The following is a 27,955-nucleotide window of genomic DNA, read 5'->3' as shown; positions in this document are numbered from 1 at the left end:
GCCTGTAGCCAGAATAACACTCCTTACACTTATTGTTAAGGGTTATTTCAAGTAGACGTCATATACTCTTCTCAAAGTGGTAGTATAGTACGCGGAAGTAAATTCGTCATTGTTTGTCTGAATCTTGGGATCCCGGGAATACCATTTTCGATTTCAACTGGAAAAAATGGAGACACAAGTAAGCTTCTTTGAATGATCTTTAACTTTCAGTTCTTTTAGAATTAAGCTTAATTATATCTTCTTAATATATTAATTTACAATAGACATTCTCATAGCATTAAATTTAACTCAGTGTCATTTGTTTTTACTTAAAATAAACAATCTGAGTATGCATTGTAGTCAATTTAAATCAGTCGTACAATGGACAGACTGACGGACGGACGGGCGGAGCTACATGTAGTCAATAGGCATAGTAAAACTTGGAAATGTTCTGAAGATGAAGTTTACGGAACTGTATAATTGATTCAATAACAGTATAAATAAATCAAATTGGATTTCTCGACCTTGTAAACTGACAGATAATTAAACGGGGGTGGTGGGGATGGTGGTGGTGGATTATGTGAAAACTAAAACAAGTTAAACTGTGATACAAAGTATCACAGCGGGCCCACAAACAGATCTACCATGTAAATATTTTAAAGTTGGTGATGGCTGATGTCAAGGCTATGAAGGAATTCAAGGAGACCTATTTTGGTAGAACATTAGTCTATGCGCAACTACAGTTTATATTAAACACTTCTTTCAGGTTTCAGTACAACTATACGTTTTACAGGGGACAAGGTTTTGTGACAGACAGACAGCACAAAATCAATATGTCTCTTGCTTACTCGGGAAAAGACATAAATAAGGCAAACCAAAGTTACAGTTCTTGCACAAGCACAGCTGTCAATGGGTTTAAAGTAATTCCTTTCCATATACATGAACTAGTTCATTTGTATAAACCATTGAAAGCAAAAGAACAACAACTCAGATATTGATGTCTGTACAACAGATTTAAGAGAAATCATTTCTTAATTAAAATGATCAATAATGGATTGGCAAACAACATTCTTTTGATCGTTCTTTGGTGTAGTTCAGATAGTTTTCCACAAGTTGTGAGGCTAACATTTAAAGCTACATTTACAATTAAAATAATTTGTTCAAACAATTGTAAATGAAAACCTAAAAAAGTAATTTAATCCGTGATATCTTCTCATCTTTTCACCAAACCAGCAAAAAAATACTCAATTAATTTCAATGAATTGTCAATAAAAATACACAAACATCCGTCTTTACGTATACTTTAAGGAGTATATAAAATAAATTAAGCAAAATAAGTCTTAAAAAATCTTTAATTTTAAAACTAAACCCGCGAATACCATTTTCGATTTGAAACAGGAAATAATGGAGACACAGATAAGCTACTTGAGAAGACCTTTAATTTCCTTTTTTAAATAAGACTTAGTTAAATCCTCTAAATGAATAACAAACAACATATTTTGTAAAAGGATCCTCAGAGATATTTTATTGTGTCAATACCATTCGATACATGATAAGTTATGACCAATCGAAGTCTTCATTGCTGGCGAGAATGGACAAACATCTCTACCGAAATATGCACACTTGTATGAAATCCAGAAAAAAACACATACTTTATGCCATTAAGAAAGAAACTATATACATATAAAGCAATAAACTGCTGACATTCATAATAAAACGGGACTGAAAGTTAAAAAGGTACAACTTTCGTTTTTAAATTACTGATATTCTAAATTTATATATCTTATATGGTTTATAACATACTCTATCATATGTTCATCGGTAGGTCATAATTTCAAACTATCATTTGAATGCGTTATGTAATGACTAAATTCAGTCGTACCATGGATAGACGGGCGAACTGGCGGACGGACGAAGCTAGCTAATAAGCATAGTAAAATGTGGAAATCTTCAGACGAAGAAATTTACGGGACACTTGACTACTTTCAATTATTTAACTATGTTATTCTAAAAAGGTTGAAGCGATAAGTTCGGACCTGAAGCAGATACAGACGACCAGCAAGTTTGTGCTAAAGAGACTCAACCAGCTGCGAGACTCCGGGCATGGATGCAACTGGTACGTTCAGCTTATAGTCGCAGCACTATCCATTTTCATACCAATTTCTTCTTAAAAGACACATGAAGTATATTGCTATCTGATGTATGGTATATAATGTAATATGGCCCTGCTTGAATTCATGCGATCACTTATTTCTTTTCTTTTTTTCAGCAAAGAAAAACTACAAGTAACACAGACTGGTAATGTTATTGTGTACTTTTATAATGTATTAAGTTTTAATAATCTAAAGCGTTATATGTGTATATTTAATTTTATTCTATTTCTTTACTTTAATGGAATTAAGACAAACTGGTTATTATAAAACGGTTCCAGTGAAAACTAGAAACGTTATCAAGTAAGATGATTTTTATTCATCAGAAATCACAACCGTATCAACACGAGTAGACGAACTCCAGAGTCACCATACCAGTCTCGTGGACACCCAGAATGACATTCAAAAACAGATCAACGAGATGAGAGCCCGGATGGAGGAGATGCAGCAAACACTGCTCACCGTACAGACGGACGATTCAAAACTGCAGAAGAAGTCAGGACAGACAGACAATGGAACGGACACTGTATCTGAAGAATATATTGCAAGCGCCTACTTTACAAACGGTGCCGAACATTCGGAACCGTTACACACGGACGTAGAAACATCCGAGAAAGGCCCTAAAGCAGACTTAGATGTTAAGCCAGTGAAAGTGGATACCAAAACAAATACTGAGTCTGGAACCACACCGGCGCCAAAGGGTAAAAACTCGGGGACTACTTTGAGGATAGAAACGAAGTCAGCTGAACATCCTGTTTCAATAGCAACAAGCACACAGTCTGCTAAGCTGAGGTATGTGGGCACAGAAGTGATATACCAGGGATGATGTTTGTTGTACGAGAACCACTAAAATGCATAGTCTTGTTTTAAAACTTATCAAGATTCTGACGTATTCTCACCATATTTGATTTGCATATAACATAAGGTATTATTTAAAAAAAAAAAAAAAAAACTGCAAGAAAAAAAAACTTTTTGGCGGAGCTAACTGTTTAAAAATGGGTTGCATAAAAAGGGGGGTTATGTTAATGTTATTGAATATATCCATCGGAATAATGCTAACCAATTTTGTGATTGAATGCACTGTATAGTTAAATGTAATAAATGTAAACAAAACTGGACCAAACTTTCTAAGAATCGAAGTGAGTGGACTGGAAGAAATGAATGACGCCGAAATAATAAATTATGTATGAAACAACATTCTTTTTGAATTTGCCATTACAATCTCATCTCACAACTTGTATATTCGTTTAATGTTAAAGTTTGAAACTATCAAAGAAAATTCCATTTTTTTCATCAAAATGGCGACAAGAAAAATATGACCTTATTTCAGCATGCCCTGCTGTTATGCAAACCTATTTTCTTTAAAAGAAACTACATATCTTTTCATTGGTAATTAAGACATTTCTTACTCTCATGGTGGTCAAAGCCAACAAATAATTATAATAACAGTGTCATTAACAGTATGAATTTTAATGCTGGGTTATAGATTTTTTGCATATATGTAAACAATGTCATTTGACGCCACCGCGTTGCACCGTCTTTCATCTGTTAAAATATAACGTAAGAACTTAATCAAGCAAAAAGATACGTACCTATTTGAAATTTTGCAAGTTAAAGGGAACGAGTCCGACAATTTCTGTGCTATGTTAATACTCATAACTTCTATTAAATGTTGCGTATAAAATTTGTCCCTCGTAGAATAAGAAATTTTATATCAAAAGCCATGAAAACTATATCTAATTAAAATATGTAGGTGTTCTATATTCGTTCCTTTTTGATGTTTATGTTTTCAATAGTTCTGGTGACAAAATGGTCGGTCGCCCAAATTTTCCCTCGAAGCCCGCCCCTTCGGCAAATGAGACGGCTGAAAGCAAGGAGACGACCGAGGGAACGAAGAAGGACGAGGGAGCCGAAGGATCGCAAGGTTAACATTTAGATATCTTAAGAAGTTCAGGAATACACTTAATAGGGAGTAAAACTGATCACTTACATGTTCATGTAGTAACTGTTTTTAGAGTTTTAGCCAGGTTTTAAAATGAGCAGGGTGCTGCAGAAAAAGGACAGGGTGCTGCAGAAAAGGCACATTGTATTCGGCGAACTTGAACATTATGAATTTGACAGAAAATGTTAGGAGTTCTATTTAATTGAAGTTATAACATAGTTCTGTTTGATTAAAGTAATAATATATTTCAAGTGCCAAAAACCAAAATTTGTAAGATTTATAATTATTGTATAAGTTTTAATCAAAAGAAATGAAATATTTCACTAAGCATTTGATTCCATGAAGGCAAAAGGTTACCAATGCTGGTGTCCATTAGAGCAGAAGGGTGCTACCGAAAGAGAACAAGGTGCAGCACCCATACCATTTCTCTTAAGCTCAAACAAATTTTTTGTATTACCTATTACTTATTCAGTGTACTCGTGTGCCCATAGCTGGCAGTTTGGTATGACGCCTGATTGTAAACCAAGGCGGCGCCCGGGATTTGAATCTAGGTAGCAAAGTCTCCACTCATTGAGCTTATACTAACATGGCTCAATAACTGTGGGTTTTATTTCAGTAGGTTGGTTGAAGGGTTCACCCATAAGTTTCCATATATTACACGAATCTTTCAAATATAACCAAATAATAAGACCAGTTAAGATTTCCATACTTTTCCTTGCTGATGTTAGTAGTTTATACTCCGGGCCACGGTGTGAGCACATTGAAGGGTCCCAGAGTGACAGTTCAACCACCGCACACCTATCCTGGGCAGAACCAGTACTAGGTGCTTTCACCTCTGCAAGGAACTGACAACTTCTGTACATGCCAGGGGCAGTGGTACAGTGCGAATAGTCGTAGAAAGGATTTCATAACCAATCACAACAGAAGTGACCTGGTCCGCCCGGGAAACGAACCCGGGTTGTCCGATTCAGAGTCCAACGCTCTACCGATTAAGCTAACCGGGCGGACCATACTTTTCTTTTCTCTGTTATACACTACATAAAACGGGAGGCAATGAGAAACCCAAAGGACACGTGGCAGGAAATGGCAAATGACGCGCTGACCCAATTTGAGTACACGTGGACCGTTCTATGAAACTGACACGTGTGTTTTCAGTGTAAATGGTCCACCAGACCAGACCATGTGGCTGGCAAGCAAAAACCTGAATGAAGGTAAGTGCATTTCCATGGACATATCTTATGGCTGACAAGTGTGTTTTCAGTGGAGGTGGTCCGCCAGACGCGTAAGGAATTCATGCTCATGGGAGAACCGGGATGGAGGTCCTTGGGACAGACAACATTGGATGAAGGTAATTTATAGCGGGAGCCTTAAGGATTATAGTTCACCCAGATCACATTCTTTCATACACATGTGAATAATAAGATCATATTATTTATATGTTTTTTTTTTAAATATAACCTTTCAAAGATACTGTACTTGCCTTTTAGTGTTAGGACAATCATCATGCAGATAGATAGATATTTAATAATTGTAGGTCTCCCTCATCTTGACGGGCAGACATATAATTATTATTGTTTTTCCATCGACGTCTCTCAGTCCGTCCGTCCGCCCGTAGATCGCCACCATCGTTAGGGGCAGATATATAATTGTTATTGTTTTGAAAACAAACCTAGTTATTCTTTTCTATACAGTTTACATAGGTAAGCCATTATCCTAAAGCAATTATAAGACAAATTTTGATGCAAAGCATCAAATTCGCCGCGAATGTTTTTGAACATAATAAAAAAGGAAGCAAATGCACTTCGCCAGCATACCAAGTTAGGCACCTTGATACAAACCAGACTTCAGTTATTGAACGAAATCGGGTTCTTAGCTCAAGATCGCCACGACCTAAACATTTGACCAAATGACGTCAAAATAGTAAGGGGCTGGTCATGTTTGAGGGACCTCTAACAAGTTTTCAATTATTGATAGGAAACTGCGTATTTGCAGCTTATGGCGACAGCGACATTGACCTTCGTCAAGACATACGTTTTTTTGCATCTTGTCGTTTCTTTTTTCTTTAATCAGTTTATAAATGTGTTTGTTTATAAAGGTTTTTTATCAAACATATTGTATAGTTTATTTTACAGTTTGACCAGAAATTATTGAGATTTATGTTTTTATACATAAAACTAGAACAAAACATAGCATCAATTATTTGTTTATATAATTGTATTGAACATATATTCACAATATAAAATCACCAGCTTTCAATATTTTGTAAGTCCGCCTTCCTGAGTAATACATGCTTCAATCCTCCTGGGCATACTCCCTATCAAAGAAGTTATCAAATCAGGGACCATAGTGTCCCAGAAACTGACTACCTCCTGCTTCATAGCATCTATGGTGGTTAGGGTTTCCTGGTTGTTTTTGTTCTTCATTAGCCCCAAATGTTCTCAATAGGATTCAGATAAGGACTGTAACTTGGCCACTCCAAAACTGTGACATTTTCCGCTAAATTCCAGGATTTTGCATGTTTGGCAGTATGTTTTTGATCATTATCTTGTTGCAAAATCCATTCATTTCCATACAAAACCTGGGCTGTTGGAAGCAAATGTCCATTGAAGAATGTCTGTATACTGCTCACTGGTAAGATTACGCTCGAGGACACACAGTGACATCACCCCAAAGAGACATACCCCACCCCACACATGGAACTTGGGACTGTGTATTGGTCGCTGGTAAAGTGGAGATTTGTCGTCTTTAGTTCACATTTTCATAACATTTGGGTAGAGCAAGAAAGAGCTTTCATCAGAGAATATCACATTATCCCAGTTATGGTCTCTGTGACGCAAACACCAATCCAACCTATTCTGTTTTCGCTCTTGCCTCATGAGTGGGGGTGGCGTTGCATTCATTTTTTTCCCAGCCTATGGGATGAAGCTCTTTCCTCATGGTCTCTTTGGATACCGGCACAGTCCCCCTGTAAATCATTTCACCTCTGATCTTGGAAAGACTCCATCTCCTGTTTTGGGATGTGACTCCCTACCATTCTCAATATTTCTCAAAACCCTGTATACAGTAGATAGAGGAATGTCTGCAGTTTCTGAAAAGGTGCGTGCAGTTGTGATCCCATCACTACAGAGCTCATAAACAATCTTTCTTTTCTCAGATTCATTCATTTCAACACTCAACTTTCAATGTAGTCTGCTCAAATGTAAACAAAGGGAGATCACTCTAACAGACTACTAGAAAAGTTACTTCCCCTTATATTAAAAGAAGTTAATCGATGTTGAGCACAAAACAAATATGTTGCCACATCAAAGCTGTTAATAAAATTCTCAATAATTTCTGGTCAAACTATACGATAATAATGTTGGCTGGTCCATTTTGATCACGTGACCCTTCATGGTACAACCTTGAAACCAATTCAATACTCAATTTACGAGACGTCAATTACATTTGGATAAAGATTTTCTTGTATGAAAGTCTTGTTAAGAGAATACATAGGCTAGGACAGTGGACTTTTTACACTTACGTTGAAATATGTGTTGGTAAAATTGCATATTAATGGTGAAATCAAATCTGAAGAGTATATTATGTGATATCAAAAACCTGCACTGATAACTCCGAGTTACACAGGAAAACAGTTTGGGAAACATGTGATCACCTTACAGAAAATTCTGTGTGGTAATGAAGTACATGTAGGATGCCATCAATATTCTGTTAAGTGCATAACTAATCTTCACAATGTACGCTGACACTCGGAAGGTACCTACATGTACTTGCAATATGCTTAAAGATGCAATTTAAATATATGAATTCACTTAATTGTTAAAAAACAGACATGTACATGTGTAAGCAAGTGGTTTACTGGGCTACTTTAACTTTCAGCGACCCAGAAGATGACAGACCTCGAGGGTGTGAACGCCGTCATCTGCCTCGATATATCTGAGAGCATGGCCACCGGAAACGCCTGGACGCAGGCGCGGACATTCATCTGCAACTACCTAGCAGGTGCGAAATGGTTTTGCTGCGAAGCGCTTCCTACGCTTTTAACAGCACCAATAACACGATATTAAAACATAAATCAAAGAAAACAATCATAAAACTGCATGATCCACGCAGTAGACTTAATAGTGTTCAATAAGGTTTTAGTTGACGAGCTGTATTCATTCTCGGCGTTCATTTATCTCAGTCCATCCACAGGTCTGGAAGAGTGCAGACGGGAGTACGCGTCACATGGGCTTGAGGTGCAGAACGTTGCCTTGGTAACCTTCGGGCACGAGACTAAGATCCAGACACTCTTCACTAGCGACTACAACAACGTCAGAAATATCCTTGGTTCGTGCTAGTTCTTTTTATAATTTGCGACGATGAATAGTGCAACTTCTTTTGGTACTCGTAGTACGCTCGTATACATTGATATGTTTGAGTTGTTCGAGAAGATAGGACTGTAGTAATAGTTTTGTCAACAAAAGCTAATGGTACATGGTATTGAGTAGATAACCACATTCACAGGCGATGGCCTTAACGGCATTCCGTACAAATGCCATGTTTAACTTTTGTTGAAATATAAATTGTCTATCTGATTCAGAAGAAGATACATGAAGACGTTTATCGTTCAACATTAAGTGGATATATATAGGCCTTGTATTTTACAGCTGTTGCTATTCTTTGGAAAACAACAACAGCTAAAAAAAGCAGCTATAGCAAAGCAGCTGTGAATATTTTTGAAAGGTCACTGTTGCCATATTGTAACGTTTGGGCCACTTTGTACCCCATAACATGATACATGATAATGGTAACTATTGCATTGTTTATCTAACACGGCTCCTCTTTGCCATAAATATATGGACTTAAGATTCAGACTCTGAGCTGTAAAAGTGATATTCACTGATTTTTTTAGTCATTAAGCTTGAGTCTATAAATTAAAAGCTTTGAGAAATATGTTGAATTAGAGGCCACGTCCCCGGGTTTTCGGCTTTAGGATGAGGAGGAGCAGAATTTCGCGCAGTATCGTTTTGGACCGGAGAGAACTAACTCTGTATCGGCTTGTAAGGGGACGGTCCGAGATTCAGTTTCGCCAAACAGCTGGATTTGTGTATATTGATTAACCTACTTGTCCTGTCCAATAGTGGACTCATAATTAACATTTTTTCGTCCTCAGATAATCTGAAACTTGGCGGACCCAGCCCTATGTTTGGCGGACTCTTGTATGCCATGGCAGCAGGATGGGCACCTAAACGTAAGGATTATACATGTAACAACTGGAGACCTAAATTGTAGTAAAGAATTAAAATATGCAAAACATATACGTTTTTGTAGCGCTTTAAAATGTAAAAAGATCAACGTAAAACTCTATATCATAATTTTAGAAACGTTTCAAAACACTTCATTTAAGGAGATATTGAAACCTAACTGATACTTTATGTCCACCATATGATTTCAAACCTTATTTCTTGAGTGATTTTCATTTCAATGTAAGCTCAACATTTTAAGGAACTTTTTTCCGTGTGTTCTCCTTCCTAACATTATATTATGGAAGCCGATATGGTGTTTTCATTTGTGCCTCATAAAGGTAATTGTGGTGCCTCGTGCTTTTAGGACAACAGATGATGATAAACGGTATAATGGTGAACACGAAGATAATTCTGGTGACAGACGGACGGCCGACGGAGCTGTCGCTCATCGCTGGCCCGGATATGCCCGACAACGACATGGATCCGGTAGGGAGGGGTAGATGGTTTATGTTAAGTGTATGCTATCCTAAATGACCCAAAGCCTCATTTCGAAGTTGGCGCGTGCATGTCAAGGCGGCTAACTGTGAATGTGTAGTCCAAGTTAATTGTCATAGGTTTAAGTAAAGAACTGAATGGTTAAATGTTATCTTATATATCCGTAAATAGATATTCTGAACGATATGTTTGTTGAAGCGAAACCTAGACTATGTATATGTGTTTCAGACCAAGGCGAGCATCCTGCAGGTGGTACAGAGGTTCGACCAGATGGATATTGAGCTGTTCTGTATTCCTGTGGGCGACTGCGACAGGGTATGGCGGTGTAGATGCAATACAAATCATAATTACATAATACCACAACATTAAAATTCGTGTTTAACCCAAAATAAAAGTACCTTTCCGGCCAGAGGCAGTATTCATAAAACTATTTCTTAAGTCAATTTCCTAAAGTTTTAAAATCAAATTTAAAGAAAATTCTAAGTGTATCAACATTAAAATGTGTATTTTCAATAAAGGCAATGCAAATGAAGTATTTCAGATAATATTAAGTTGTTAATGTTTCATGAATACCACCCAGGCTTTTTGAACATTCTCAAGTATTTACTAAATTGAGGACAGTATTTAAATATTGTATATAATGTTTAGAAAAAGAGAACAATTCTGGTTACCTATTTTAAAATGACACAGTTGGAGACTGTTAAAACTCATAGACAGGTAACTGCCTTGATATGTCCGGCTTTTAACATGTATATACTCATATACTGATTTCTTTCTCCTAAATATTTCCTTCTTGTAGGAGTTTATCGAGCTGATGAGCAATGTGGCTGAGGGAAAGGTCAAAGACGTCAACTATGGTCGACGTCTCGCTCGACGTCTCCACCTCTGTGTGAGTGTTCACAGCTGAAATAGTAAAATAAAGTAGTAAATGGTGTACAATTCAACAAGTAAGCCATTGTATGTGATCTGATATCCACTGACAGTCAGCCATGGTGACCGAGGCGCAGTCACCCTTAGTGACCGAGGCGCAGTCAGCCATAGTGACCGAGGCGCAGTCAGTCATAGTGACCGAGGCACAGTCAGCCATAGTGACCGAGGCGCAGCTGGTCAATATGACTTTCTGCAAGTGAACAGCAGATCATATTAAATGGTTCACTAGTCAAGAAGTGTTTTATTATAGGACACTTTATTTTTAAGATGCCAATTCTAACAGCCTCGTGTTTCATTCCATTTGCTTAAAATATTTTGTACGTTAGCTTCGTTATCATCTAATTAATACCATCGCATGCATTTATGTTTACCGTCAATGATCTAAAGATAAATAAATAACATGTAAGTTATTTTCGTTGAGAAGAAAACATAGTTTAAAAAATATATTAATATGCTATAACTTCTGTTTTCTAACATAATCCTCCAAAAGATAAACATTAAGACATTTAACTCAAAATTGATAAAGTTAATACTATATATTACAGTCCGTTACATCAAATCTACATGTAGGAACCATCGATTGGTTCCCGTTTTATTCGCAAACCAATAAGACTTTGAAGAGAAAACTAAACGGAAAAAAAATAATTGAATTTTTTAATAGAATGACATTCTATATAAAGATAATGATTATGAAGAAACCCCATTGCAAGTTATATATAGTTTTCTTCGCAATGGCTGTCTGGACCAATGAGAGATTGGTTATATAATTAAGATTGATAATGCTTTTACATTTTTTTCAATAAGATAAAGCGAAGTGGTTTCAAGAACATTCAGTCAGATGGTATAAGTGGCGTATTGCAATCGGAACTCCTGGGCCTTTTAACAACAGATGATTCACGGTCACCAGTGATGACGTCATGCGTGAGTTGCATGACAACTGATTTGACCTCATTTGAAACTCCTCGGCCATTTTCCATCGAAAACAACATGATTGTGGGCAAATTACAACATTACGGAAGTGTCTACTCATCATTCCTTTAAGACATGACAGTGAATCAAAGCATAGCTATACCCATGTACCATCTCAGACCATTGGTTCATTACCATTTTTAAAGGTTTATATAGCTGAATGGTTTGTGATTTCAGAACACAGGCTGAACCTATTGGATATTCTTGATATATATTTTGTTATCATTTTTCACCGCATTGTTTGTACATCTACAGCGGATTTGGTCACTCTATCAAGTACGGATTTGGTCACTCTATCAAGTACGCAGTAGTTACTTTAATCTTATTATAATTTTCTTATGAGAGATGTAACTTTTTTCTAACGTAGTTAATGCTTAGTAAACGTGTGGTACATGGTGTTGGGGGTCGTGAAGCTGCAGAAATCAGTGTATTTCGCGTTTAAATTGGTCAATTGGCTACAGAATATGTAGGGAATTTATTGAGTAGCTTAAATTGCAACTTTGTTCGATGGAAAATGGCCGTGGAGTTCCGATTCATATGACTTATAATACGGATCTTTTAAAATAGTCTTGAGGCCTTTTTACGAGGGTTGGGTATAAAAGAGTGGTCGGACCGGACCATTTCCGGACCAACGGAAATCTCCGTACCGGATCCGGAAATCCTTTGGAAGTCTGAGGAATTTCTACTGAAAAACAATCACAAATACGCATTTCTGTTTTATACGTATTTTATTGATTAATCAATCTATTTTTTATCTTTATATCAAAACACAATTTAATATCATAATATAATCACAATATAATATATTATGTCAGGTAATAAAAGGTTATAATACTAACAGCAACAAATTAACAGGTTTTTTTTTTAGGATCTTGAACAGCATCATAAATTAATTTGGGTTATTTGGATTTTTTTAGAACATGGATGGTTACATATAATTCTTGAAATGTTTGGATAGACACCGTGTGAACAATATACTCACTAAAAACACACAGAAAAGAGTACATCAAAAATAGCTCAAATAAATGTACAAGTCAAACAGTAACCAATTTAACTTTTGGCGCGAATTACATAACTACGTTCCACGAAACCACTACATTAAAAATTATAATGTGACTTATTTAAACCATTTGAAACTTGTTTGTGTACAGTGATGGGATTTCCGGATCGGTACGGATATTTCCGATGGTCGGGATGGAAATGGTTCAGTCCGGCCAGTCTTTTATACCCAATCTTTATCGGATCTATCCACAAGCTATTCGGAGGTCCTCGGCCATTTATATCGAAACAACCTCGGATGTATGCCGGTACATCAGTTGAAGTAGTTCGTATCTTTTTTAATTATGTCATTAATTAAATATAGTGTTTAGCAGAATGACGTCGAAACTATAAAAATAGATTGGCAGTGCGACTATGAGTTTTTGCTTGTTCGGCTATTTCCGCGCTGTAATTCTGTATCCCGGCGTTTTATTTTTATTTATTTTTAGCGGAATATAACTATTTTTAGAATGCTATATTTATCAGATTAATGTGGATCAAAACAACGGAGGCTCTGGTAGGAAGGTAACACAATGATATTTACTCTGAGTTAAGCCCATGATGTTCCAGAAATTATTACCGACCGCAAGTTTCCCATTGCCTGCAGAGTTTGTATGTTATATAGCACGCTTATTTGTAATGGTGCATTTTTTATTTTACTTTTTTGAGATAAGAAACAAAAATGATTGTCTGAGTGTCAAAATAGTCGTATCTCAGGTTTCGCGTTGCTAATGCTTCAAACACCATAATTTGCCTGCTACACAATAACGTGATACTATTCATTCTTTGATTTTAGGCGTTTATATTTCTAATGAGATTTTATTAGCATAAAAGCATCGTTCCGGAGTATTCTTGGCATAGTTTTAGACATTAGGCTTTCAATTTATATAAGCACACATGCCCTGATAAGACAGTGAGTCATGCACACGTTTGGTGAAGCAAAGTAGTTCAGATTAAACCTGTAAAACATCCAAAGAGAACGAAACATTCATAACAGCACTAGTACTATTTCTACACAGATATTTACGTAAAACATAAACAACATTAAATTTATCAATAAACTTTAAAAAGCACAATCATATTCTCATTCTTTGAACAGACAAGTTCCGATAATCTAAAAATAGTTACAAATACATTAACTGACCGATATTCTAAACATAGTTTCTACATACATTAATGGACCACATGTTTTTTCTCACCGCGGGAAAACGACCATCTGATAAGCTCTGCATTTTGAAAGGAAATATTGCTTAAGTTGTTCGTAAAACAAAATCATTTTCCTTAAACAATTAAAACGTGAATGTTCATAAAACTTGCCTAACGTATGATATCTAATCAAAGCACCGAAAACCCTTTAGAAACGAATTGAAAGGGGCATGTATTATAACTTCAAATACATGGGTATGGGAGATACGTCGACTGAAGTGATAAGCTGTGCATTTTAAAGGGAATTATTGCTGAAGTTTTAAACAAATGATTTACCTTAAAGGGGCAACATTCGCTGCCTCGGCAGCGAGTAAATAGGGAGTGGCTTATTGTAAATTCCCTCAGCTATGTACCTGTCTGTTAAACTCAGTGTTCTATCTTTATATATATATATATATAATATATAGTTTACATGACTGAAGAACAATAGGAGATATTCACTTTACCTGGCTGGGATATAAACATTTGTAATGATGACAGAGCTTTTGATAGAAAAGCGAAGGAGCAACTAACATTTAAGCAATGAGGTTCATAATTATTTTTTTTAAAACGACAAATATGATAACAATGTTACATATTTAAACATGGGAATGATTCACCAGACTTATTAATTACGTAACGCTTCAAAAGGAAAAAGTGTTAATATCATAGAAAACAATTAGACTAAAATGTAGCATATGAAGCTGATGATATCTATCAATAATTTTGGGATATGCAGGTGGAATAAAAACTTATCAAGGTTTGTTCACTTTTGTTACTACAGTATTTGATAGTAAGGCATGTCGTCAGCTGCTAGGGATGTAAATACCAGCACATGGTAATGTTTACAACAGAGAGTTCACCAGAACCCCCCAGAACACCAATTAGCCACTCCCTTGACAAATTCAAATTTTCAATCTGACAGTTGGATTTCTTTCTCAAAGTCATGTTTCTACTAATGTTTCAAAAAACAAATCAAGGATTTTTTATTTGTTTATCCTTCATTCTTCATGCCTGCAAAGTTTCATGTCTCAACTTTTTGTAAGCATTGCATAAATTTGGAAAAAGTGTCCCAGATGTGAAACATGCATAAAATTATACAAAAGCTTGCCCCAGCGCCACCTGGAGGTTTATATAGTCCTGTTGCCCCTTTAAACAAAACGTGTATGTTCATAAAAGGAAATGGTATATATGATGTATTATACTTTCATATCGTATTATATCTAATCCAAACAACGAAAAACCTTTAGAAACGATTGAAAGGGGCACGCATTGTAACATGAAATACATGGGAATGGAGGTAACGACGTTTAACAAGTGAACAAGTGAACAAGTGACGTTTACATATACAAAATGATACCAGTCGCCATAAAATAGATATAGATATGTGTGTTTCCTCGCCCAGTCTGGGCACAAGCTCTCTTGACCCTCGGCACAGTTTTCACTTTTATCTATGTGCCCTTCACCCATTCCCATTGTTCAAATAAAATTTGCAACTCTCACATATTTGCCTGCAGATAGTCTTTCAGCGCAATCGCGCTTTGATTTGAGTATATAAACCGTCCATATACATCCGAGGTTGTTTTTGATAAAAATGGCCGAGGAGTTACGAATGTCCACAAGCATGCCGCAGATGGCCAAACTATTACGATTGTGACTTGACGATGCAACGCTCGGAACCCGAGCATTCCAATATCATTTTATTCATGGCTCCGAACTGTTTGTTTAGGCGACTATAAATTAATTGCAAGATGTTCATCCCCGCTCGCCCCCTCTTCTTTCCGCCTCATCTTAAATCTCACATTCGGAACTCCTCGGCCATTTTTTTCAAAAACAACCTCGGATGTATATGGACGGTTTACATACTTAAAAAGTGGTACGTTTAAGTCCGCTGCAAATAGCTCGCGTAGTAATCTTATTTAGTAGTTAAAGTTTATGACTTAACTCTTCGGAATCGTAATTATGTTTGCAATAATACACTTCACTCGCAATCAATTTAAACTGAGAGCAATGAATACAAATCTTAAACACTACATTTAATTAATGCTTTTATTAAAAAAAGTACGGACTACTTCAACAGATGTACCGGCATACATCCGAGGTTGTTTTTGAAAAAATGGCCGAGGAGCTCCGAATGTAAATCTCATTGACTCAAATAAAAATGTTGTACTGGGCTCTGTATTTGCGTATCGTTCCGGTCCTGTCCAGGAACGGCGATTATTCATACCAGCCGGTGTCGATGTAAACATTCACATTTAAAATATGAGAATTGTTACTTTCGTGTTAGTGGTTTGTCTGGAAACACATGTATATGGTCAATTATGCAATAAGAAAGAGCATGAACACACATTAAATGGTAAAACAGTCACCGTAGAAAAACAAATATCTTAAATGTCACCCCCGCCCATATAAGTAAAAAAAAAATTGCAAATGTAGCAATCAACTTATATTGGCCTTACGGAAGAGCTTTAGTGCCAATTGAAATAAAAATGGATGCAGGTAAGTCCAACTATTCGATATGCTACATTTATGTGACGATGTTTGCCCACTGGAATATGTCTTGGACGGGTTTTATGGCAGATGAGAAAGTAGCAACTATTTGTGTTGAAAATACATTAAACATAATGATTAAACTTTATTTATACTGACAATATATTGAATATCTGTATTAGATAATACCGGGACTTGACATTAGATGCGCGTAACTTGGGGGCACCTCTCATAGTGCGCGCCCTCTCCTACGACACTTTTTTGGGGTAAACACTGATTGTGAATGGTGTATTTTGTCATTATAAACTTGAATAAAGGAAACGTCACGAATGTCGCATACTCTCGACGTCTCGTGCGACGTCACCTGTGAGTGCACGCAGATAAAATATCTCATTACAATTATATAGCTTATACTAGATATGGACAATTTAAGGTGGTTGGGTCGCGCCTTGGGATATGGCACCGCCCCCTTAATTCGGTAGTGGCAACTTTTTATGCTGAATTAATACCACATTGTAGCTTTTTTTGGGAAATATAAAAAATGTGTTCTAAACAATATAGTAAGACTGTAAACTGCGTGTTCATGTTGGTTAAACGATAAGAAGCATCAACTGCATTTTGAATGTTTATCACTCAATTATGGGTTTAAAGGATTTAAAAAGACAAATCAAACAGCCAAATGTGATTATGAAACAGTTAATCAGAGATGAACATAGTCTAAAACATTATGTCACACCCCAAATTAAAGCTAAAGTCAAACCAAAGCAACCTAATACGGACCACCCCGGCGAACATGGAACAAGAGATATCTTGATCCCTGGTTGTCCGGGGTGATTACAGGTGAAAATGAGTCAGGCGACGGTGCCTCGACGGTCTCAAAACATCGGACCAACCCCGGCCCATCACGGGACCACAACGGATGAACGTGGATGAACACGGAATCAACACGGATTTTCCCGGTACCAACACGGTAGCACCACGGACCGTCGCGGAAAACCCGGACCATTTTGGATTATTACGGTGTCAACGTGGATGGAATCCTTGGCCGTACCGGGCCATCCCGGATCAGCTACGGACTGTGCCGGTCCCAACATGGACCTCCCTGAGTCGATCCATGTCCAACAGCAATTTGATTTTGGGACGATCCGGGACAGAACAGTTTGTCGAGGCATTCGAAGAAAAGTTATTTTGCAATTTTTCTCTTCCTATAGTCTGTTTTAAATTGCCAAATATTTACTGTAAATCCCTCTCAAATAAGAAACGTTTTTTTGCGGTTTTTATGTACATATTTGCCCGATTGGTAAATAAGCACATTGGGGTAAATCTCGTCACATAAACGCAGTAAAAATTGGTTGGACACATTTCGACTTTTACTTAATTACGAGTTAATCAGTCGAAATTTCGAGTCAGTAAGTCGAGATTTCTAGATATAGGTTGAAGTTTTGAGTACCTGGGCCGAAATTTCGTTTGAATTTCGGAATTCTAGATTGAAATTTCGACCCACCTGCGACGAAATTTCGTGATGTAAAGTTTAAATTACGAATCCTGTGTCTATTTTTTCAATGGGCGCTTATGCGCTTCCGTACCTGTTTTACCACGCTTAAATATAAATGAATTGTACATACTGTCTTCTGCCATATCAGCACAGAACACTCGTAGATCATCTTGGACTGTCCGAAGGGCTGCTGTCGGGGCTGTTGCCACAAGACCCTTCCCTCTCCGAGGAAGACAAGGTACATACTTTAAAATGAGTGAGAACATGCACCCACCTCTGTTAAACGAATGATATTGAAATATTTCATCTGCTATTGTTTTTTATACATGGTGAAATAAATCTTCAATTGCAAACACACGTGCATGCATAATTGGGATTCCTGAAAATAAATAATATTTTACTGACAGGAGGACATGAAGGAGATACAAGAAGACTCGAAACGTAATTTTAAGAAGGTCGTCAGCTGTGTGGGCCGGTCTGGGTTGCAGGACATATATAGGGACGTGGACAGCAAAACACTTCCGGCGGTGGGGACGCGCGTACGTCGCGGACCAGACTGGCATTGGAGACAACAGGACAGCGATGGACCAGGGACCGTAATAGGACATTCTTCTAATGGTAAAGTTTGAAACTCGCTATCGGCATAATTTTAATTAATTATTTTTTCGAAATTTATAAATGAATGATTATTCTCCGAAATAACAGTGTGCATCTTAGACTTTGATATAAGATAGTATAGAAATACGGATTTCAGTGTAATTGAAGTCCAGTTTATAGTATGTCTAACGGGTAGGGCAGGATTCGGCATATCAATGTCGAAGATTCACACCGTTATTTCGATTGCTTTAATTATTTATCAACATAGTTATATAATATAATATTTTATACATTTTACTTCATTACAGCGTGAACCTAAACATTGATATGAGTTTTTTAGAGACCCGGCTACGAAGGATTGGATGATAATGAAACAGTATGATGATCATATTAATACAATAGACCTAACATTATTATTTGGATAAACATTCCAAATCAAAATCCTTTGATTAAACAGTAATATATATTCAATAAGTATATTAGCCAAATATATATACAGTCACATGTACAACATCATGTATACAAGACCCCAGAAGCCAATGGTGTCGGCATCATTATTCTTTTCTTACCACTTCTTTTCAACTTCGATAGAATAAGGGTTTCGACACATTAAATCTTTATATACTGATCTTCTTTGATATTTCTCCCACCTCAGGTAAGTATGATCCAACAGATAAAACAAGTACCCGTATGGAACTCCTTTTTTATTGTCATCACACAATTACCTCCCTTGCTGAAGACAGTCGTCTGTATCATCATGGAAACCTTGTCTTGTGGCAATATTTAGAATGCTAATTAATTATTTCTCGCTTCAAATGGTACCATAACAAGTTTTCATGAACCATTCAAGAAATAATGCTTCACACTCCTCAGAACTATTTAAAGATCGATGTGACTATTACCATAATCTGAATTACTGCGCGTAAATCCATGACAACCACGAATTATCATGAATTTCACTACGCACAAAAGAGTTCCAGCATTTTTTTTACTTAATTTTGTTTAACTGAGGTGGGAAAAAAGCGTCCACCAAAGCCGCTCGTGTAAGATAGGTTCATCCCAACCCTACAGACCGATTTGACTATTAACATAATCTGAATCACTGCGCACATATCCATGACATCCCCGAATTATCACATATCCATACGCATTTATTTTCAGTACGCATAAAAGAGTTCCAGCAAAAAAACATATTAACTTTATTTTGTTTAACTGAGGCAAGATTATAAGTATCTTCAATGGCCGAGAGTGTTACATAGGTTCATCCCAACCCTCGCACAGGGTGTTTTGCGGAAACTCGGTAAACCTTGTTTCCGCAAAACACCCTATATGCTCGGGTCGCGATGAACCTATCTTACACTCTTTGCAATGGAAGATAGGTATACCCTTCGAAAAGTATGCAATTGGAGGAAGAGGAATCACGTGTAGAAGCAGAAAATAAAATAGGCTTTTATTGGCTTAGAAATATCTTCATATTTTTTTTGTCTAAAAAGTTATTTAAAAATAAACGTTACTTACATGTTTGTTTACATCGGTTTTGACCCGTGGTGACCCATGTGAGAACCCCGTTGAAGTCGCGAGATTCCTCAACCTGAATGAGACCTTTGTTTAGACACAGTATTAAATATATTTGAATAATTTCAGTATACTAGTTATATATCTAATAGACATTTTGTAACTTCCTGACTTGCCAATTGGTCATTATAATATGAGGTGGAACTAGTGTACTCATCAAGTCAGAATCTATAAACGTGTTTTCGCACAGACGGGCGGGTATGGGTTGAGTGGGACGCGGATGCAAACACGAATATATATTGCTACCGTAATGGACACTACGACCTACTTATTGTGGACGAGCCTCGCGTTCCTCCGCCTGGGAAGAAGGTCGCGGTCGGCTGCCTCGTCAAACCTGGTAGGTTCTTTTCGTCAAGCATGTCGAGTTTAATGTACTGTGTTGTAGACGAAAGATTTGTCCGTTTCTCTCTAAATGGATACATGTTTGACATTCTTTCCTTATCGTATCTGTATTTTCGTGTCACGTGTATGAAAGTACAATATAATTTCCAATTGAAGTCATATACCAAAACTTTAGACTAGATATATAATTGATTGATAAGCATAAGTTTGTTTTCAAATGCAGTGAGGCAAATAAAAAACATGTGCCTTGTAATTCTAGGCAAAGACGGGAGATCAACAGGCAAGAATGTGTGGGACAGCGGCGTTGTCGTCAAAATGGATCCGCCTAAAGCGCTGGTAATTATTATCATTATTATTATTATTATTATTATTGTTATTATTATTATTGTTATTATTATCATTATTATTATTTTATTTTTTTATTATTTTATTTTATTTTATTTTTTTATAATTATTGTTGTTATTGTTATTATTATTTTATTATTATTATTATTATTATTATCTGTGCAACTATCATGTAGCAAAGGAGATGCTTACACATTTGTGCCCAACCAGTCTACATTGGACTATATTTTCATTGAGGGAACATTCTTAGAAAATGTCAAATCATTCCAAATTACGAATAGTGCTGAGATAATGACGTCTGATCACTTACCGATGATAATGAAATTTGCCATTAAGCCGCGACTGCAGGAGATAAGGCTTAACAGGTCGGGCATAGCATGGAACAAATGTACAAATGAAAATATTGAACGCTATAATTGTGCAATTCAAGATGGCCTTAAGTGTATCTTAGACACAGAAATCGACAATTGTAAACCGGACTTCTTAAACGCACTTATCACTGACACGTTACATACGGCATCGTCTTGTCTTACTACCGGCAAATTTAATAAGCGTGCGAAACCGTATTGGGATCATGAAGTAAAAGCCTGTCACACCGCTGCGCGAGGATTACGAAGAATCTGGATGGCAGCAGGGCGACCAAGAGGTAACGAGTACGATACCTATCGTGAATATAAGCAGGCTAAAGCAAAGTTCAGGAACATTCAGAGACAAAAACAAAGAGAACGTGAAAACAAATACTTAGATGAACTGAATCGCACCGCAGAGCTTGACTATAGACAGTTCTGGAAAACATTAAAGAGTTAGAGTGGGAAAAACACTGAAATTTGTAACGAACTGATATTTGATGATGTGAAATATTCTGATGAAAATGTCGTTAAAGGCTTCCAAAAATATTTTGAAAATGTGTTCGATCACAACTTTCATCTTTCACGTGAAGATGAAGCAATAAATATGCGTGTACAAGACTTTGCTAGCAATGACAGTCGCCAAGACATAATGCTGTTGTGCGAAATACTACCAGTTGAGGTCGAATCAGTTGTAAAAACGCTTAAGAAGCAAAAATCACCAATCGACAATATACTAAATGAACATGTCATACACGGAGGGAAAATGTTACAAACCGCCCTCTTGAAGCTGTTTAACTCAGCCCTACGTAACGAAACAATACCTGAGACGTGGAAGACAAGTATTATAATACCTCTTTATAAGGGAAAAGGAAAAGCAAAGAATGACCCCAATAGCTTCCGGCCAGTGTCGCTATTGCCTTGTTTTTGTAAAATCTTTGAACGAATCTTATTGAACAGAATAAATAACCACATCAAAATGCATCGCCTACAATTTCCGTCGCCACAGCAACAGGGTTTTCAGACAGGACTCAGCTGTCTCACAACCGCCTTCAACTTCCAGGAAACAGTCTACACGCAGATGGAAACCGGAAGTAACGTGTACACGGCGTGTTTAGACCAGAAAGCCGCGTTTGATTCTGTATGGCACACCGGTTTGTTTTACAAACTCGGTCAGTTAGGACTTACTGGAAAATTTCTACGGATCATTATGAGCACGTATGACAATCTGAAATGTGTGGTACGCACAAACGGACTGAACTCAGATATCATTAACGTTCGCAGATCAGTACGCCAAGGAGGAGTACTTTCGACATTTCTCTATCTTGTTTACGTCGATCAGTTGTTATTGGACTTAGAGAATAGCAATAGCGGTTGCACGGTGATGTCCGTAAAGGCGGGAAACCCATCATTCGCAGACGACATTGCGCTAGTCGCTGTAGCCCCCCTCTTTCTTCAGATAATGATCGACATTGTTTACAAGTATTGTAAAACTTGGAAGATGGACATTAGTGTTGCCAAATCGAATATCATCGTATTTTCAAAGCGCAGGTCCATACCTGTCGCAGGGATCATATATGGAGACAAATTATTACAACAAGTAAATAACGTGAACCACTTGGGTATAAGGCATGACTCGAATTTGAACTATACCATGCGGATACAAGATAGGATACAAAAGGCCAGAAACGCCTTCTTCTCTATGGCAGCTCAAGGTGTCAACCCGTATGGTGCAAACCCCTTAGTTTGTGTCAATTTGTTTTCAAAGATAGTAAAACCAATTGTATTATATGGATCTGAGCTATGGTGTAATTTAACTAAACACAACGTGTACTTGATTGACAAATTCCAACATTTCATTGTTAAGAAAATACAGGGATTCCATGTTCGTACAAGGTCAGATATGTGTGAATCAATGGTTGGTTTGCACAAACTTAGTTGTGATGTTACTGTAAGGAAGCTTATGTTTCTACACAAACTTCTAAGCCTAGATTGTAAATGCACCTGTCGTAACATCTTTATTCGACGATACTTGTTATTTCTATCATGTAATACAAACGTGCGGGACGGATTCGTACCCGATATATGTAACATTCTTTGCCAACTTGGCCTCCATTCTCTTATTAATAATGTTCTCATCAATCCTTCTTCGTTACCTACCAAGTTGTTGTGGAAAAGGACTGTCAGAGAGCTTGTGTACTCGGTGGAAGCTCACAGTTGGAAACATAGGGTAATGACGGACTCCGACTTTGCCTACTTCAGGGTACTACAGCCTACCATCACTCCATCTATTGTATACAAAGTGTGCAACGGGGCTGATTATAGGAACATGATGCATGCGGTTGCTAAAATATGGTGCCGTGGAAATCAATGGACGGACTTGGTCGTCTGTGAACGCTGCAACCTCCAGATATCGGACACAATTGTGCATGTTATTAGCGAATGCAAATCGACAGCCTTATTGAGGTCTCAACTACTGAGCGACAGTTTGTTTTGTGGCAGTGACTTTGTATCAGGGTTATTGAACTTGAGCCAAACTATGTTTGCGTTAAGGCTCATGGGTGCTCCGATACAGCCATTACTTGAAGATGACGCGAACATGACATTCTTACTGATATCATTTCAGTACATCTCCAAATGTGTTCATGGAGTTTAAGTTGAATGTGACACATATGTGACTCAATGAAGGGTACATATGGTAGACTAATCACCCTAATTGGGCACAGGTTGTACATATTTGTAATGCTCCATTATAATTTTGAATATTGACTTTTCTATGTGTATATAAAATGCATATCTTCTGCAAGGAGGAAATAAAGATATTGAATTGAATTGAACTATTATTATTATTATTATTATTATTATTATTATTATTATTATTATTATTATTATTGTTAAATAATTCAGTAATTTATTTTGAGTAGAAACATGTTCGAGATGCAGTATACATGTATGACATATGTGCAGGTTCGATGGGACGACGGTAAGAGAGGGGACTACAGCTATGGTGAGGACGGGAAATACGAAATTGAATTCTGGTAAGACTCGGGCCGTAAAGTGCGTGAAATATCCCGCACTGTTCGCATAATTACGGCGATTTAATTTGAATATATTATTTTTTTCGACCTACAACAAATGTGCACTATTTCGGTCAGCTGGTATAAATCAGCAGCTCAACGTCTTTAAATATGTTTCATAGAACTTAGTGTTTATCAAGTGTGAATGATAAAACTGAGGTGCAAGCTGTCCGTGTGCTCTAGTTCTTCACTTTGTGAATCAATATGTGAATAAATAAATGAATGAATGAATGAATGAATGAATGAATGAATGAATGAATGAATGAATTAATTAATTAATTAATTAATTAATTAATTAATTAATTAATTAATTAATTAATTAATTAATTCAATCCAATCAATCATTCAATCAACCAATCAATCAATCAATCAAGAAATAAAGAAGTAAATAATATAATATAATATCATCCGTATAGGCTATAGTGGATGTATAGTTATAAAAAAATGTGTAAATGTTTATTATTATGACAGGCTTAATATCTAACTTCGTGAACTATAATATTTTGTATTCCATGCATTTTTCAGCAACAGCAGCAGCAGCGCGTCTGGGGGATACAGGCTGGATTCTACTCCTGTAGTCAGTAGGCAGACGACCAATTTTCCCGTCGGTGGGGACCCAAAAACAGCGACCGCAACGCCGCGGAAAAATAAGAACAAAAACAAAAATGCCAATGTGAACAGATAGGCCCATCTAAGTTGTCGTGGAAAGTCTTTGGGTTATATGCATCCTCTTGCTTTAACTACATGTATATGATATTACAGCACTCCCTTGATGATATTAGACAGTGTTCAGTAAAAACATTCAATGCGTCATAAAGTAATTAGTGTTGTAGTATAAGCACAGTTCCTGTATGCGCTCTGAAACCATTACGAAACAAATTATTTAGTTTTGCTTTTCTTTCTTATTCATTCCTACTGATGTCGGTGAAAAAATGAGCGTGGAAGTAAATGGTAGTTTCCTTGGGAATCCTAAAGGATACGTTGGAATAATTTTGTTTTTACTTATAATTTGTTAGAAACTGTTGACACTTACAAATACGTAGGGGTCATCTTTCAATCCAAATGAGATTTCAGAACAAACGCGGTAGCATTAGCGCCGGAAGAGCCTTATGTAGTATCATAAATCATACAAGGTCACTGAAGAACTTCGGGTTTAAAACATTTGGAAAGCTTTTTGATTCATGTGTAGTGCCACTACTAGACTATTGTATTGGCGTATGGGGTTGCCGGAAGTTTGAGCCCATTACAAACGTGCATCATCGGGCCATGCGGTACTTCCTGGAGTTACATAGATTTACACCAGTGGTCGCCAAGAACGGGGACACCGGATGGTTATCGAGCTACTGCCGGAGATGGACTAATACCATTTGACCCTTGAAATGATTAATACCGGATGGTTACCAAGCCACTGCCGGGGATGGACTTTTACCATTCGACTCTGAAAACGATTAATATCTTTTTGTGACACTAGGCTAACAAAACGAGTTTTTAAAATAGACTTTAACATTTTGTAGAAATAACTGGTGTAGTGACATAAACGAAATGCTGGTCAAGTTAGTGTTAGTGAGCCACTTCAAGAAGTAAACTCATTATCCCATTAGATACCGCTAGAAGGCAAGTGTGTATCTATATCCCATTAGATACCGCTAGAAGGCAAGTGTGTATCTATTGTTAACAACAGTGGACTAGAAGTGTCACTTAACTGCCTAAACTGAGAACATACAGGACATTTAAGACTAAATTTGAAAAATGTTAACTACTTGATCTTAAACTTACAGAGAAATGAACGACCACTCAACGCACAAACACGTTTTGGTATTATCCTCTTCCGCATAGAGACAGGTAGATATTTTTGTACCCAAATGTCCTTTATATTCTAATCTAAGGATATCTTTCTTTAATGACTACTTGGGAAGTAAATTATTCCACACTCAGGACGACTTGAGGCATTTCATGTTCCATTACCCGGGAACAATAGCTAAATTCGTTGAAGCCGCATAATGCAGGCGACGAAATTATCTCTACAATACAAATGTTTAATAATAAAATGCATTGGATTTCTGTTTGTCTACTTTATATATACATATTATATATATGCATGTTTTATTTGCATTTTTTGTTGCATTTTATAATGAATAACTTGATTTGTTTGACATTATTAAATTTCAGTATGTCATACAAGCAGCCATTGGTACTTGCTGACTTGTAGGTCAATTGGGCCGGGTGCTACTATTCTATTTTGTTAGGCTAATTATAAGATCATGTTTGTATAAAGCATATGTTACCTTAATAAACATATACTTACTTACTTACTTATACTCATCAAGTACAGGTACCTTGTACATACCGCTAGTTTGACTCACCTGAGGTGCCCATTAAAAAAACAGTACGAATTGGCGTTTAATGTACAGCAACATTTGAAATAATTAAAGTTTCGGTATATTGTTCATTATTGAACACTTTCCGAGGAATGCTTTCCTCGAAAATTAATACAATGGCCAAATGATGAAATTATTCATACCACGTTAGACATGCAATTTGCAAAATAAACAATTGTTTGTTTTTGTTGTGACATATGAATGCGCTGTAAGAGACTTGTGATTTAGTTTAACATTTATAAATTTGGGAAATGCTTGCCTATAGTATACTTTTCCTAACACTTATTTTCACCATTTACATTGGAAAATATGCGTTTTTAAAACGCGGAAGCCAATTCGTCATTCTTTTGTCAGAATCTTGGAATACCGCGTTAACCATTTTTGATGGTTTGAAATAATTGAGATATTAAAAATAAGCTATTTTAGAGGACCTTTAACTTCAGTTCTTAATTGAAATTTCTTAATGAATTATAAAAGATATATTCGTTGCATGAAACTCAGTGTAATTTACCTGTGTTATTACATTTAACATACATGTATAATAGGTTATGCTCAAGTGTCCAATCATGTTGGTGGGAAAGAACACACATCACTACTGAAATAAAATTTTCACATAATAATAAAACGAGAAAACAAAAACACATTTTTATTCGCCTTTAATTCAAACAATGTTCTGAAAATCACACACAACTTTCGTTTTGCTGAAACTCTTAATTCATAATTATATCGTCTTTATATATATATATATATTATTAATTCATAATTATATCGTCTTATAAATATAACACACTTTATTATTGATTTATCATTTAAATTCGTAAATTGGACATCGTTAAAAGAACTTTCATATCTCGTTTAAAGGACTAACATATCTCGTTTAAAGGTGTTACATATCTCATTTAAATGAATTACATATCTCGTTTAAATGAGGTAATTGGCCAATCAGAATCGCCTTATAACCGCGCGTAAACATCAGCTCATGCCTCAGCCATGTTTACAATGTCGCGAATTGGAGTTATATCATTACTCGATTCCGATTGGCAAATATGTCATTTTAACGAGATACGTTAAGAAAATAAACACTTCATAATTTAGTTCGTAGCACTCGTGTGTCAAATTAACGGAAGTAGTAAATTTAAAGATAAGGGAGGTAGCCTGTGAATGAGGCTACACTGCATCAGACTTATTGCGCTACAGCAATGCTGCGTTACAATTTATTTGACATATAACCATTGTTCTATACTTGACGTCCCTGAAATTTCAAACACATACACAGACAATTGGATGAATTGTCGAACATTTTCCCTGTTTTCCTAGACTACCTGTAAAGAAAATTTATCTAAAATCTAACAACAAAACGCTCATTAGAATCAAACGAAAGGAATAAACAAGTAAG

At 36.5% G+C, this 27,955-nt stretch overlaps 1 protein-coding gene across 2 annotated transcripts; it reads left to right on the top strand.

Annotated features, from left to right (window-relative positions):
- Nucleotides 1–65: 65 nt before the first annotated feature.
- LOC128227024 (uncharacterized) lies at nt 66–26,489 on the top strand. Of its 2 annotated transcripts, XM_052937188.1 has the most exons (19): nt 66–178; nt 1,995–2,095; nt 2,249–2,277; nt 2,456–2,921; nt 3,926–4,053; nt 5,333–5,419; nt 7,948–8,070; nt 8,263–8,397; nt 9,224–9,301; nt 9,661–9,782; nt 10,020–10,106; nt 10,591–10,680; nt 11,526–11,642; nt 18,047–18,136; nt 18,306–18,516; nt 20,261–20,407; nt 20,672–20,748; nt 24,072–24,142; nt 24,707–26,489. In XM_052937188.1, exons 1-19 carry the CDS (start codon nt 167–169, stop codon nt 24,864–24,866), a joined length of 2,331 nt encoding a protein of 776 aa, XP_052793148.1. In that variant the 5' UTR covers nt 66–166; the 3' UTR covers nt 24,867–26,489. The 2 variants fall into 2 exon arrangements, with proteins under 2 accessions (XP_052793148.1, XP_052793149.1); XM_052937189.1 differs by lacking the exon at nt 11,526–11,642.
- Nucleotides 26,490–27,955: the final 1,466 nt, after the last annotated feature.

This window comes from Mya arenaria, chromosome 3 (assembly GCF_026914265.1).
Source record: "Mya arenaria isolate MELC-2E11 chromosome 3, ASM2691426v1".
In the NCBI taxonomy this organism is placed as follows: Eukaryota; Metazoa; Mollusca; class Bivalvia; order Myida; family Myidae; genus Mya; species Mya arenaria.
Note: the sequence above shows the minus strand (reverse complement) of the source record. Positions and strands in the feature narration are given on the sequence as shown.

Bases quoted from the DNA above. Each gene is read 5' to 3' on its own strand.
- LOC128227024 (XM_052937188.1), top strand. The intron at 4,054-5,332 runs GTTAACATTTAG...GTGTGTTTTCAG, and splicing joins GGGAGCCGAAGGATCGCAAG to TGGAGGTGGTCCGCCAGACG. The intron at 11,643-18,046 runs GTGAGTTGCATG...CTGCCATATCAG, and splicing joins CACCAGTGATGACGTCATGC to CACAGAACACTCGTAGATCA.